This window comes from Ursus americanus, chromosome 3 (assembly GCF_024610735.1).
Source record: "Ursus americanus isolate L20-20 chromosome 3, mUrsAme1.1.p, whole genome shotgun sequence".
NCBI classification, from domain to species: Eukaryota; Metazoa; Chordata; class Mammalia; order Carnivora; family Ursidae; genus Ursus; species Ursus americanus.
The window spans coordinates 95,832,073-95,846,548 of record NC_142129.1 but is presented as its reverse complement, the minus strand read 5'-3'; the positions used below and the strand labels follow the sequence as shown (position 1 = coordinate 95,846,548).

The 14,476-nt window shown below is 48.6% G+C and overlaps 1 protein-coding gene across 1 annotated transcript in view; it reads right to left on the bottom strand.

Moving 5' to 3' along the window:
• ABCA13 (ATP binding cassette subfamily A member 13) overlaps window positions 1–14,476 on the bottom strand; it is a 368,906-nt gene that overhangs the window by 238,926 nt on the left and 115,504 nt on the right. Inside the window, exons 28-29 of the mRNA XM_087861234.1 lie at window positions 7,741–7,854; window positions 4,833–4,923 (exon numbers count right to left, since the gene is read on the bottom strand). Of these exons, the coding sequence (XP_087717360.1) occupies window positions 4,833–4,923; window positions 7,741–7,854 (205 nt within the window). The remainder of the gene's footprint in view (window positions 1–4,832; window positions 4,924–7,740; window positions 7,855–14,476) is intronic.

Here is a 14,476-nt window from a genome sequence, read left to right as displayed (position 1 = left end):
CAGTCACCCTGGCGACTCCAATGTGCACAGCTCAGCTGAGCAGAGCCACGTAGCCCTTCTCGGCATTCCCACACGCGGACCCCTAGCACAGGAGAAAGACAGCGGCTGAGGGATGTATGCAGGGAGAAGGCAGAATCCAAGAACAGCCCTTACAAGAAGAAAATTTTGTGAAATGAATGACTTTTTTTCCAGGAAAATGTTATATTCTAGCCCTCTTCCTTTTATTTTCGTATAAAATTATGTCTCATTTCCCAACAAATGTTGAAGCAAAAGTGGTGCTTTTGGGTGATGCACAAAGTTTACTCTGTGACTCTATGGGTCCCAGCCCTTCCCCATCAGAGAGCGTGTTTAGGAAACCAGGAGTATAGCCCGGAGCAGCCAGTCCTGCTCCTGCCCAGGCAGGGGAGCCGGGCCAATGCCCCCCCTGCTGTGGACACTGTCTTCTGGCCCCATGTGACCAGAGCCAGGTGGCCCATCAGCACTCAAGCCGACAAGACAGACAGAGCCAGCAGTTTGCAGAATGAAGCCAGCGGCCTCGTTTGGTCAGGGAACTTGAGGTGCATGCCAGCTGCCTCGAGTTAAGACAAACAAGGGGCGCTTGGGTGGCTCAGTCGGTGAAGTGCCTGCCTTCGGCTCAGGTCATGATCCCGCGGTCCTGAGATCAAGTCCCGCATCGGGCTCCCTGCTCAGCCGGGAGTCTGCTTCTCCCTCTCCCTCTGTCCCTCTCCCCTGCTCCTGCTCTCGCTCTTTCTCAAATAAATGAAAAAAAAAAGAAAATCTAAAAGGACAAAGACCTTTAGCAGCTTTAGAGCTGCTTCTCCCACCGCGCCCGAGCCAAGAATCTAATTTGAAGTCCTGCCCATGGCTGAACACGGCCTGCAGCCTGTCTCACCAGGGACCCGAACCAGCGCGCATGGGAAGCCCACTCAACAGCTGCATTCGGCTGAGCAGAGAGCACAGCCCACGGCTTCTCCTGTCCGCAGAGCAGGGAACTCAGGGCACACTCTGGCCCGATTTGGGTCCCCACACAATGAGCTGTGCAGGCTCTGGCCCCGTCCTGATGGCCTGCCAGGCAGGGAAGCTGATTCATAGCCCCATCTACTAAGGAATCGAATATGCAGGCCCGACCCCCCAGGAAGCCGGACCAGAGATGCAGACAAGGTGGGGCTCTTCCTAGAGCTTCACTTCGGCAGGGAACCGGGCCAGCAAACCCCCCATACCCGACCTCACAGACGAAACGTTGTCTCAGCTGGAAATGGAACATAATAACAGGCCCCACCTGACCACAGACATTCCCAGCAGACTCGCCCAGAAACCCTAAACTAAGCTGACAGAAGACAATATAAATATCTAACATGTTAGCAATAAAAAACAAAACACAGCTTCAAACCGTATAAACCCTACATTGACAGGACATAAGGAGAAACAGACAAGTCCACAATCCCAATGGGAAATTTCAACACACACCTGTTAATAACTGATAGAATGAGCAAACAAAAAAATCAGTAAGGGGACGCCCGGGTGGCTCAGTCGGTTAAGCACCTGCCTTTGGCCCAGGTCATGATCCCAAGGTCCTGGGATCGAGTCCCACATCGGGCTCCCTGCTCAGTGGGGAGTTCAGGGGGGAGCCTGCTTCTCCATCTGCCTGCCGCTCCGCACCCCCCGCTTCTGCTTTCTCTCTCTGACAAATAAATAAATAAAATCTTAAAAATAAATAATAAATGGGAAATCACAGATATTTAGAAAGTAAGCTATAAACTTTCAAACAACCCCAGGATCAAAAACAACTACACTTCGCTGAATGCTCATGAAAACAGAACATAGCAAAACGTGTGAGAGGCAGTGAGGCAATGTCCAGAGGGAAGCGTGTGATCGTAAGCGTGCATATGTACGTACGAGAAAAGGAAAAGAAGGTGGAAATCACAGGTCTAAGTCTCTCTCTCAGGAAGTTACCAAAAGAAAAAAAAAAAGTGACAAACCAGAGAGAGTGAAAGGATAGAAGCAGAAACAAAACACGAACACAAGCAAAAAGTCAGAAGTCAATGAAACAGAAAACAAAATTATCACAAAAGCCAAACATTTGTTTTATAAAAACAAAAACAAAAACGAATAAAATTGATGACCTTCTGACAAGAGTGATCAAAAAAATAAAAGTCAGAAGAGGGAGAGAGAGAGAGAGAGGGGAAGACAAATCAAAATGTATCAGTGAAATTGGTAATATTACCACACACCCTTCAGATAACAGTGAATTTACTGAGTAAAATTGCTCAGGAAATGTTTCTCTCGTGCACCCCTTTTCACATGGACATTTTCGGGTATTGACGAACAAAACACGATCATAGAATGTGGAGGACGAAGAGCCCAGGACACTCGGTATCCCACCTGGGAGAACAGAGCAGGTAATTCCTGGGAGCGCTTAGGGGTGATGGTCGGAGGCACCTGCCAGGCCCCGGGGGGCAGGGGGCAGCCCCACAGCTGTCTGCCCACACGGACAGTGGGATCACCCCCCCACACACCAGGAAAGGTGGCACGCTGGCGTAGAGGGCAGGGGAAATGGGGAGCCAAGAGAACAGAAACTCCAGAAAGAAGGAAACACTGTGAAAAGTGAAGTTTCATTATAACCTGTAACCTGGCTCTGCACCGAACCGTATTTATCTGGTCATGATGTGGACATAAGGAAAAGGGTCACAGCACTGCAGGGGAGCGATGGGGCCAAGGAGGGAGAAGCAAGCCTGCATCTCTCACAGCGGGAAACGGATTAACTCCTATGTAAAGATATAATGATACATAATGCATCGTGCAATGATATAAAGATACAATGCGCAAGAAACAACTAAAAGTTTAAAGTGGGTCCGTGCTAGGGGGTGGTCTTGGAAGGGGACCAGACAGCTGACTCTTAGTAACAGGCACTCCTGAAGGACATGACAAATCTTTGCAACAGAATCCATTTCTTTCTTTATTTTTTTTAAGATTTATTTATTTTATATTTAGAGAGGGAGACAGCACAACCAGGAGGGGCAGAGGCAAAGGGAGAGAATCCCAAGCAGACTCCCTGCTGGGCATGGAGTCGCACTCGGGGCTCGATCTTACAACCCTGAGATCATAACCTGAGCCAAAACCAAGAGTCTGACGCTTAACCAACCGTGCCCCACAGGCGCCCCCAGAATCCATTTATGAGCAGTTCGCAAAATAATATAAACGGTGTGATCATTTTTGTGAAAATACACGTACCCACGCTCACGTGAGCCATGCAAATCCATCTGAAAAAAGAACCCCAATCTGTCTCTCACGATGAGGTTATGGGTAGATCTTTTTTCTGGTTTCTTTGTACTTCCTAATATTTCTGCAACAGGCATAAATTGCTTTTGTAACAAGCAAATGATTACTTTAAAAAACTTAAGGAAGGAAATCAAGAGCTTGAGGGGACAAACATTCCCAGAAATTGCTACAAATTACTTTCAAATGCTCCTTTTTGCCCCAGTCTCCTGATGCTGGTTCTAATGCAGAGAAATGGATGACCTTGTTAGCTATTTTATTTTATTTTATTTTATTTTATTTTATTCTATTGTTTACGTAATCTCCACACCCAATGTGGGACTCGAACTCACAACCCTTGAGATCAAAAGTGGCACGCTTTTCCGACCGAGCCAGCCAGGTGCCCCTCGCCAGAGATTTTAAAAGGATGCACGGAGTAAAGTGAGAGAATTCTTTACCTAGGGAGTTACAAAAGGAGGTTTATAACACATACAAAAGTATGTTTTAATTACTGGAAAAATGACTTAAGACAGTGACATTTATTTTTAAATATCATTAACTTGGGGCGCCTGGCTGGCTCAGTCCATTAAGGGACCCTTAATTAAGTCCATTAAGCTCAGGTCTTGAGCTCAGGGTCGTGAGTTCCAGCCCCACACTGGGCTCCACACTGCACAGGGAGCCTACTTAAGAAATAACATAAAAGGGAAATAATTTAAATTCATTAACTTTTCTAAGGTAGTAAATTCACCCACATCTGTTTCTTTCAGAAGTGGGGAGTATGGTGCCTCCTGCAATGAATGCCTGGCCCTCCACTAACCCCCACGTAGTAGGCGGCCACCAGCCCCTCCCGGGTGCGGGCAGAGCACCAGGAGCCAGAGAACCCCTCCCTTCCCTCAGGGGACCTTCCTTGACTCCTGTTCTGCCACTCAGCTGGGCTGGGCTCCCAGTGCACCCCCAGGATGCACCTGCCGCACCCCAATTTTGCCACCTCGCCACCGTTCCTAACACGGCCACCTGCACCCTGAACGTGGTAGTGGGCACAGAACCCAGCTCTCCCGCGTGCTCAGGACCCGGCTGCGCGCTATGTAAATGAACTCGCGCATTGGCTATGGAGACGCCGTACAACCACGGGGGGATTGATAGAACTTTCTAACCCGAGCTCCAAAGTTTCAAAGCAATGTACCTGCTTTCAATCAACAATGACCTCAGGAACAGTCATTTGTTTAAAAAACTCATTAATTGTTTCAATTCTCATTAATTCTTGCATTCACATCAGAAGCCTTCCTTTTTGACTATGTTCCTTGCTACTCAAGCCCTGACTCGATCAATCAGAAAACTTCAAGTATGAGCAATTTTTGGAGCATATCTAGTTTCATAGACGAGCAACCAGAACCCGAGAGAAAGAGCGACCTGTCAGTGTCACCCCGAAACTTGGAGGCGGAAGGATGAAGACCCCAGTGGTGGGCCATGCGGTAAGTGGACCGTGCCACACCCACCCACATACACAGACACGCCCAGCCGAGGACATGCCCATGGACACGCCCACCCACTTACACCCCCACACCCCACCCACTTACCATAAGTGTGGAGTTTTTCCGTCAGCTTGTCAACATCAATGTGCAATTGGCTTTCTATAAAGTTTCTTATAAATTTGTTCCTCAGGGCTTCCTAAGGAAAATAACACAGCTTAACAAAAATAATCCCATTTCTTCTTACTGAATAATACTTGTTAGTTTCATTCGAAGTTTCATTATACAAGAAAAAGACACATAAAGTGAATCGTGGTAAAAGAGGTTCTAAAAATCATGGCAAATAACAAGATAACAGTTGATTAGGACATCACCTTGAAAAACAAAAGTAATGATTATGACAATTTACATTATCATTGAAATTATGCACTAATATTGAAAAAAAAGATTGAAATAAGTGTTGACTTTTCAGGAGAATTTTCCAACAAAAGTAGAGGGTGATGCTTTACAGAAGATCCTTTATGGGGCGCCTGGCCAGCTCAGTCAGCAGAGCATGTGACTCTTGCTCTCAGGGTCCTGAGTTCAAGCCCAATGTTGGGCATGGAGCCTACTTTAAATAAAATAAAACAGCCTTAAGAGTCTCCCTTTGCCCCTCCCTCCTGCTCATGCATGCTCTATCTCCCTCTCTCTAAAAATAAAAAAATAAATAAAATAAAATAAGAAAAGATAGCTTTTAAAAAAAGACCCTTTCCATTGTGTTTTCCATAGGCCAGTTGTAGAGACGGGGTCGGTCTCACAAAACCACTGAGGAAGGGTTTCTGCATTTCCGAACCCACTACTACTCCCGTGGCCATCAAATCTCATCTTTGGAAGAAACTTGCAGATCATGATCTGTGTGACCCCTGTTTCATACTGATGGCTCCGACTCTCCTTTGTCAATGTCTTCACTAAGGAGGGCTCCCCAAGGTGCTTGGAATGAAAGCTTGCCCTGTGATCGACTGCCAGTTGCAATGTCCGTCAGCCTACACGAGACCCAGGGGACATCCCGATGCCCTGAGGCCAGAGCCAGGATCAAGCAAGGAGGGGGCTGGCGGAACGGGGACGCATTCTGGAACCTGTTGGGTCACTAGAGCATCTTTACACGTGACCCCGACTTCGTGTGGGCGCACAGCCTCGCAACTTGGAACTTCCGATAAGGAATTCTCAAACGGCGCCCATCGTCTGCGTTCAGCTCTGTGATTTCTCACCTCTGCCTCCTGGATGTGATGACTCTATCGACGCTTGTGTACCGATGACAGGACTTCCTTACGAAACGCCGGCTGGTGTGCACTGTTAGTTTACGGGAATCTTGTGTATCTTTCGTTGGGCGTTCGCCTCGGGCCAGACACTGGGTGGGTACTTTCTGTGTATAGATCATCTACGCTCGGCCGCATCTCCGTGAGGAGGTCGCTTGCTTTTCACTGAGCAGAACAGCAGCCCGGGTGTCGGGCGGCAGCGAAGCATCTGCCCAACCGTCTCCGTCCGGTGGCAAGAGCCAGGCCTGGAGCACAGGCGACAGCCGCTACACACCCAAGGGCTGTCACACTCCCCGATCGTGACCTCCACGCTGGGAAATGGGGCGCCGCTCACACGCTTTGTCCTCGAAGATGACACGCTCAGGCGACGGAAGAAGGCGTTGCGTTTCTAACATGACTGCCCGCCCAGCCGGTGGTGCCAGCTCATGGGAGGACCTCTCCCCAGAGCCGCGCGGACCCGGAGTAGGGGGCAGTCAGGTGCTCACACGACTTCGGAGACTCTCCATTTGTTATTCGTGATGTCGCGTGTCATTTCTAATCGCAGCAGAGACTTTCTCAAAGCCTAAGCTATCTACGATCTGACCCGCTAGAGAAAAAGCCTGCTGATCCCGGTATTAACAAATTAATCTGTGAGCAAACAAGTTCAAGAAGAACAGGACGACAGTCCTCGCGCTCACACAGTGGGGGCCGCCCTGAGAACCAGCGTCGCAGACCTTCCAACACCAGGACGGGACCGATGGCTGCTGGGGTCTGAAACCACATGCGTTTGCCTGGGACCATCAGCTCCCCGCCGGGCCCACTGCCAGTAGCTGCGGGACCCCCGGCACAGGACTCCCCCGGGGAGACTGACCGCAGCTCTGGGACGGTGCGTTCACTCCACTGCTGGGCTAGACCAGGAATCAAAGCCAGCCAGGCCGGCTTCTGAGGCCCTGCTATGAATCGTCTTGAACAACTTGTCTGGTGCATGAGAAATAGGCCAAACAAGAATAAAAAGGCAGGTATGACTCTGCGATCAGACTTTAGGGGACTTCGGTTATACAAATGGCCCCAGGCTTTTATGTGGCCCACGTCCTGCAAAGTTCTGAAGTTCATGGCTGTGGGGCTCTGCAGGAGTTGGCTATCTTAAACCACAGCCCCCAGAATTTGGGAATATATTGGGTTGTCGATACAGAATGTCAGGGAGTGATAACTGGCCCTTTAAATAGACCCACAGTCGAAAAGTATGCAAACCACTCAAAATCGCATTAAGATACAGAATTGTGCCTCCATTTATGGAATTTGTTTTTAAGATTTTATTCATTTATTTCACAGAGAGCGTGAGCACAAGCAGGGGGAGGGGCAGAGGGAGAAGCAGACTCCCCACTGAGCAGGGAGCCCGATGCAGAACTCAAACCCAGGACTCCGGGATCATGACCTGAGCAGAAGACAGACGCTTAACCGACTGAGCCACCCAGGCGCCCCTCCATTAATGGAATTTAAAGAGCAGGCAAATACTATTAAAGTATCATCGTGCTCATAATAGTGACATCTGGCTCAAATCAAGCCCTTGACAATTCACAAAACTGCCTCACACATTCAACTCTAGGTCAATATTATTAATCAACTGACAACCACACCTGACGGGCTCAGTGGGGTCCCTAAGGGGCCACTCTGATTTCGAGGTGTGCCCTCACAGGTGCTCCCACCGCCCTCGCCCTCGCGTGAAGGCAGCCAGCACTCACCTGCAGTTGGCTGAGCATCTGGCCACTTCCACCGCTCTGAAAAACGCTGGACATTTCCAGCAGTGTTTCTGTTAAAGTCTTCAGCTTGTCCATGAAATGGAAAGTATAATTTGCCTACAAAACAAAGCATACGTGGGTATGTTTCCAGTTCTCCTGTGCCGCCTTAGGAAGATTCTTAGGGGCTGGGCAGGGACCAGAGGGAGAGAAGCCTTATGTGCACGACTGACCACCAGAGCACAGATCTGCCAATGCCACTGGCAGGCCGCCGACGCCTCCCCAGGCCCAGTGACCGCCTCCAGCGGCCTCCGCTCTGACGTGAGTGCCGAGACCGCTCTTGCAGACTCTCCCTGAAACCCCATCCACCCGTCCACCACGGCAGTCCCAAGACTGAGCTCACTGTGGGGATCCCCAGATGTCCCCAGGACACCCCGGCTCCATAAAATCATTTCCTCCTCAAAAATATGCTCTCGGAGGGCGCCCAGGGGCTCATTAGGTTCAGCATCTGCCTTCGGCTCAGGTCATGATCCTGGGGTCCTGGGATGTAGCCCCGCATCGGGCTCCCTGCTCAGTGGGGAGCCTGCTTCTCCCTCTCCCTCTGCCTTTCCCCCTGCTCATGTTCTCTCCTCCACTCATTCTCTCTCTCAAATAAATAAATTTAAATATATATATATTCTTGGGTAATAGCCACGCATTTGTTCTACAATACCCAACACTACTGAAGACAGAGGACACCGCCTGTATTCTACCATTTATCACTGCTGGCGGAGCACATGAGCGCCAGATTCTTGTAAAACAGTTTGGTATCATAGACACAGGCCTAGTCACTGACCCACACACACAAAAAAGCCCATGCCTTTTTTCTAAAGATGAAAGACAAAAATCTATCCTCGGAAAGGATTTAAGTGAAATATAAAACGATATCCATGAAAGTGTCTACGGCAACGTTACTATATGTTTAATCCTGAAAATGGTCTACGTGCCCAAAAGACAAGGGTCTGGGGGGCCAACCACACGTCCCTGGGATCACCATGGGACCCTCCTAATGGCACAGGGCATCTGAGTGCGGGAGCTGAAAAGCAGCCACCACAGAAGAGAGAGGATGCTCCCCGTAGTTGTGCTCTTCCAGCCCAAAAACAGGGCAGGAGGTCCCCCTGGGCCACTGCTGGAGAGCTCTCGAAGCATGGCCCCCACCCCCAGCCCAACCTGGAGCTGCTTCTCCGCCCTCGACTTGGCTGCCAGATGCACGAAATCGTGTGGAAGGGCTTCTGCCAAATCCACTCTCCCCCTGCCTTCGTGTGAACCTGGCCCATTTGCACTCACACCCTTGCCGTTGTTGGCCCACACTGGCTGAGTGCCATCATCTATGTCTAGGGCTTGCGACATGATCCTTCTGGTCAAGAGACGAGGCCAACGTATGAATCAGGAAAGAGGAAGGTCTGCATCTGAACCGATTTCATGAAAGAGAGGAGAAATGTAGACAATCTTTGCCTTGTGTTTTCACAATGAGTCAAGGAGGGTGGAGAAGGGGGTGATCAGAAGCAGCGATCTGGCTTGAAGATCCGCCACCTGAAGACTGACCTCCAGGCCGCTGACCCCAGACCCAGTCGGCAGCAGACAGGCAGCGTTCTGAAAACGGCAACAGTACAAATGTCTGCACAGAACCAACCAGTGGGACTGTCCCAACCCCCAAAGGACAGCCACGAGTCACTGGGAAACCAGACAATCTAGGACAGACGTGGGGGAGCCCAGCCATGGGGAGTGAAGGAGCGAGAGCAGAGTCAGGAATCACAGAAGGAAGAAAACTCACTATCGCTCACAAACATCCCTGAGTCCGCACATTTCAGAGCCTTTCTTAGAACAGGCAAACTTATGAAAAGCAGCCTAGTGTCTAACACACCTCGTAAAATCTAACATTCCAGTTGAAATTGGAATATGCATCCGAAGGCTCATAAGAAGCTTCTTAAGAAGGAAAAAAAAATGTAGTGTTTCAGATAGCGTCTTTGCAAAAGTAAAGGTCAGTGGCCGGTGAAGCACGCTCCATAGCTCTGAGAGGCGAACAGTATAAACCAAGAATTCCTACGTGCTGGTCATCTTCAGCTATCCAGGCAGGAAGAACCCAGGCTACCTGAGAACGCTCCTAAAAAAGTTCCTGGAACCCAACCTGAGCGAGAGTGAACTCAGTACAGCAATACGATACATCTCTGATACGTTCGGGATGGTGCTGAGCCAGAAAACCATTCCAACAGAGAATTGATTTTAAAGTCTATTTATTTTTAAGTCATCTCTACACCCAACGTGGGGCTCGAACTCACAACCCCGAGATCAAGAGTTGTGTGCTCCACTGACCGAGTCGGCCAGGCGGCCAAGAATTGATTTTTAAATAGTAGCTGACAAAGTCCTAAGTTGACTCCAAATGCCCAGGAAAATTCTTATAAATAACTGCGGAAATTACGAAGTTATAATAGGAAGGTTATAATTGAAATTGGAAGCCCCAATGGTTGACGATTATGACGCCAGCTAATGGGACGGTAATCTATAGAACCGGAGGCTCCATCGGCAACAGAGGGGACAAGGGGCAGGCAGGGAGGCAGGCAGGGAGGCGGGAGCTCCCACGTCAGTGAGAAAGAAGGACTCTCAGCATTAACTGTAGGAGGGTAAGCTCGACCCTGAAACACAGAGGGGAGGGTGCCTGGCATGAAGCCTGCAACTCTTGATCTCAGGTTCATGGGTTCGAGTCCTACGTTGGGTATCGAGATGACTTAAAAATAAAGTCTTTTTGTTTTAAGATTAATTTATTTATTTATTTATTTATTTATTTATTTGACAGAGAGAGAGAGAGAGCACAAGCAGGGGGAGGTGCTGGTAGAGGAAAAGGCAGAAGCAGACTCCTCACTGAGCAGGGAGCCCGACTTGAGGCTCGATCCCAGGCCCCGGAGATCGTGACCTAAGCCAAAAGCAGATGCTTAACTGACTGAGCCACCCGGGTGTCCCTAAAAATAAAATCTTAGGGGTAAAGAAAAAAAAGGAAGAGAGAAAAACAGCAAAAGATGAAAAAAGATAAGAAGGACAAACATAAATTTTCAAAACTGGAACAGAGAATGACAACAATAGCTCTGAATAGGTTCAAACACCCAGTTCAAAGGATTTCAGATCCAGTTCGTTAAGTCATCCGATGAGTATCTACATTTATTGGACATCTGTAAGCCAGGTCCAGGTCCAGGTGCTGACAATGTAGCTATGAACAAAATAAACAAAACTCCTTTTTTTTTATTTTAAAGATTCATTTATTTATTTGAGAGACAGAGAGAGAATGGAGGGGGAGGGACAGATGGAGAAAGAATCTCAAGCAGACGCCCCACTGAGCACAGAGCCTGACGTGGGGCTCAATCCCACGACCCTGAGATCATGACCTGAGGAAAAACAAAGAGCCGGACACTCAACCACCTGAGCCACCCAGCCGCCCTCGAAACTCTCTCTTCCTGAAGATTATGCTCTATTACACAGACAACACTATGAAAGGCCAAGGATTTTTACACCGACTAAAAACAAAAGATATAAATATCTGAGAAACAAACTGAGGGCTTCAGAGGGAAGGGGGCTGGGGGAATGGGATAGACCGGTGATGGGTAGTAAGGAGGGCACGTATTGCATTGTGCACTGGGTGTTATACGCAAGTAATGAATCATGGAACTTTACATCAAATCCGGGGATGTACTGTATGGTGACTAACATAATATAATAAAAAACATTAAAAAAAAAGATATAAATATCAAGCAAAACCGAAATAGCTAGAAATGGTAACACCCACCAAAATAAAATTTGCGGCAAAGAGAATAAACAGAAGAAAGCTTGTTTTATTCTGAAAAAAAAAAATTATGATTTACTATGATTAAAATTTACAGACTTGGGAACATATCATCAAAATATATGAAGTCAAAAGGACTAGAAATAATGAAGGAATTTGATAGGACTGAACAGTAGGAGACCTTAAGCCTTCATAAGACCAGGTGGAGAGTACTTGAAAAATCAGGTCGTGAAAACGGCCCCCTGATTTGGGTTAAAATCTTGGCTCTGCCGCTTATCTGCTGCATAGTCTTACCCAAATTATTTAAACCATCAGCTTCAAGCTTTGAGAAAAGTGGGAGTAGCGGCTGTGGTGATATTAAGATAAATACCTATTCCGATGCCTCAGGCCAGGCCTGGCCCATAGTAAATGCTCAGTAAACACCCCCACGGTCAGACTCACACCCGTAGATAGAGGTTGGTGGTGTTACTGATGCAGCCGAAGGAGATCTAGAAATCTTAAATTTACAAACAGAGAACACATACACACACCCCAAATACATATGTATACTTACATATGTAATGTGTTTTATATATTTATAAACATATATATCTTCTTGTATAGCCAGTTAGTGCCATTAAAATTGGTTCGGATATCCTAATTTATCTTCTTTTCTTTTTTTTTTAAGATTTATTTATTTATTTATTTGACAGAGAGAGAGAGAGAGAGAGATAGCCAGCGAGAGAGGGAGCACAGGCAGGGGGAGTGGGAGAGGAAGAAGCAGGCTCCCAGCGGAGAAACCCGATGTGGGGCTCGATCCCAGGACCCTGGGATCACGCCCTGAGCCGAAGGCAGACGCTTAACTGACTGAGCCACCCAGGCGTCCCCCTAATTTATCTTCTATATGTGGACATACCCTTGCTTTTCAAATACCCAAGAAGATTTTATTGGAACGAATACACAGTAAAATCCCAAACCACAGAAATTATTTAGGTGTGTATTATGAAATTAGAATTTCTTAGCCAAGGTTGGTGTGAACACTGTTTAAAGTAACAAGTTAAAGATTTTACATATCACAAATCATTCCGGAGTTATGCGACATTAGCTGTAACAACATACCGGAGAGAACCAAAATTCAGACTCAAATATGATTGTTACTAATTAAAAAATGAAAGTTAGTCAACATAGCACAGTAATACAACAAATCTGAGGAAAGCAGAAAGAAACTGATAAAAATAAATTGTGAAAAGAAATGGCTGGCTCCGTCTGACCAGCATGTGACTTGATTTTGGGGTCGTGAGTTCAAGCCCGATGTTGGGTGTAGAGATCACGTAAGTAAATACACTTTAAAAAAAAAAAAAAAGAAGAAGAAGAAAGAAAGAAAAAGAAAATCACTCACCCCACAAAGAACCAAGAAAATCCCACCATGATTAAGAAGGACAATTAACTGATGCCCATATTGAGATAAATCAGAGGCTGGAATGATCTGGTTTAAGCAGCCGGCCAATGCTTCCGAGTTACTATGAACTGTCTCAAAAAAACTGCAGAGCAGAAAATCTCAACGAGGGTATGAGTCGGACCACGGCCCGTTCCCCTGGAAGGCATGAGACACAGGAGAGCCTCCAGCTAGTGGAACGCCCCTCAGTGCCCGGATGACAGCAACTAATGTCCCCGGGACCCCTCCTTCCTCCACGCAGATGTTTGCGAACCCGCCCCTCCCAGGGGTGGTGCATGCCCACGATGACCTCCCTGGGCGGCGGGCCTTGGTCCAGCTTTGCAGAGTGGCCCCACGGAAGGCTTCCCCTGCACCCAGAGTGCCGATCCAGGCACCACCAGTGGGTCTCCAGGGACCTCTGCGTCAAGCTGGCCACAGCTGTGCTCCTCCCAGTGGGGTCTGGACCCCGATGCTGGTGGGGAGGCCATTTCTAGGGTGGTCCCTGCTTTCCCTCGGTGCCCCCACCAGGCCCAGGCTCGGGGCTGCTGATGCTGCATTGTTCGGAGATCCCTTCACACCCTTAAGCACCCCCCGGGTACTCTAAGGTCTTGTTGCGGTCATAATTTTTCCTATGAAACCTTCCTTGCTGTTCCTTCTGATTGGACCCTGACTGACACATTGCAAAATAACCAGATGGACACCGTGCTCAGAAAACAGCAAAAGCACACACGCCGCGGAAAAAAACACTAAGAAGAAAAGATAATGCAATTTCTTATGTCAAGATCACTTCAAGCACCGGAAACGAGCTTTAACACCAGCCTGATATTTAACAAAAGAAAAACTAGAGGCTTGCAGAGCCGACAGAGGCGAGAAGCCACAGGAGCTGACCCCAGGGCTTTGGGGAGGTCGAGGCAGGGTGCCAAGGCTCTCACACCGTGTCTGAGGCGGGGATCCCCACGAGGACCACAGAGTGGCCACAGTCAGCAGGTGGGCCGGCTGCCCCTCTCGGGCTCCCGGAGCCCTGCCATGGAGAGTGCCCACACCCCTGGGACACTGCACTGCTGGGTGAGGATCTCCGTCCCAGAGCGGCCAGCAGCCACGCCAGCCACGCCAGCCACACGAGCAGCTGCAGGCTGCCCTTGGTCTCCAGAAACTTGCTCAGGCGCAAATGAGCGGGACCCACCGGATACACATGCCTCGTGTCTGTTTCAGCCACTTCAGAGCAAACTCAAAGAGACGTTCTTGGTCCCCTGACAGAGGAGGTCTCCAGGGAGCCCAGGGAAGTAGAACAGCACTAGCTCCGAAGTTTAGGGAAAGCATTTTAATTACGAAAGCACTTTGAACCGTATCTTCCCCTCCAAGGGGCCCTGAAAAGGGAGACCCGCAAACTTCAATGCAGACCTCCTAGTCTCGCCAGCGCGCTGTGCCAGGCTCTGCAGGCGACACCAACAAGTCAGGTGGGACCCTGCCCTGGGGAGCGAGTTCACGGGCCACGAGGGTCAAGAGAGAGCTCCTGT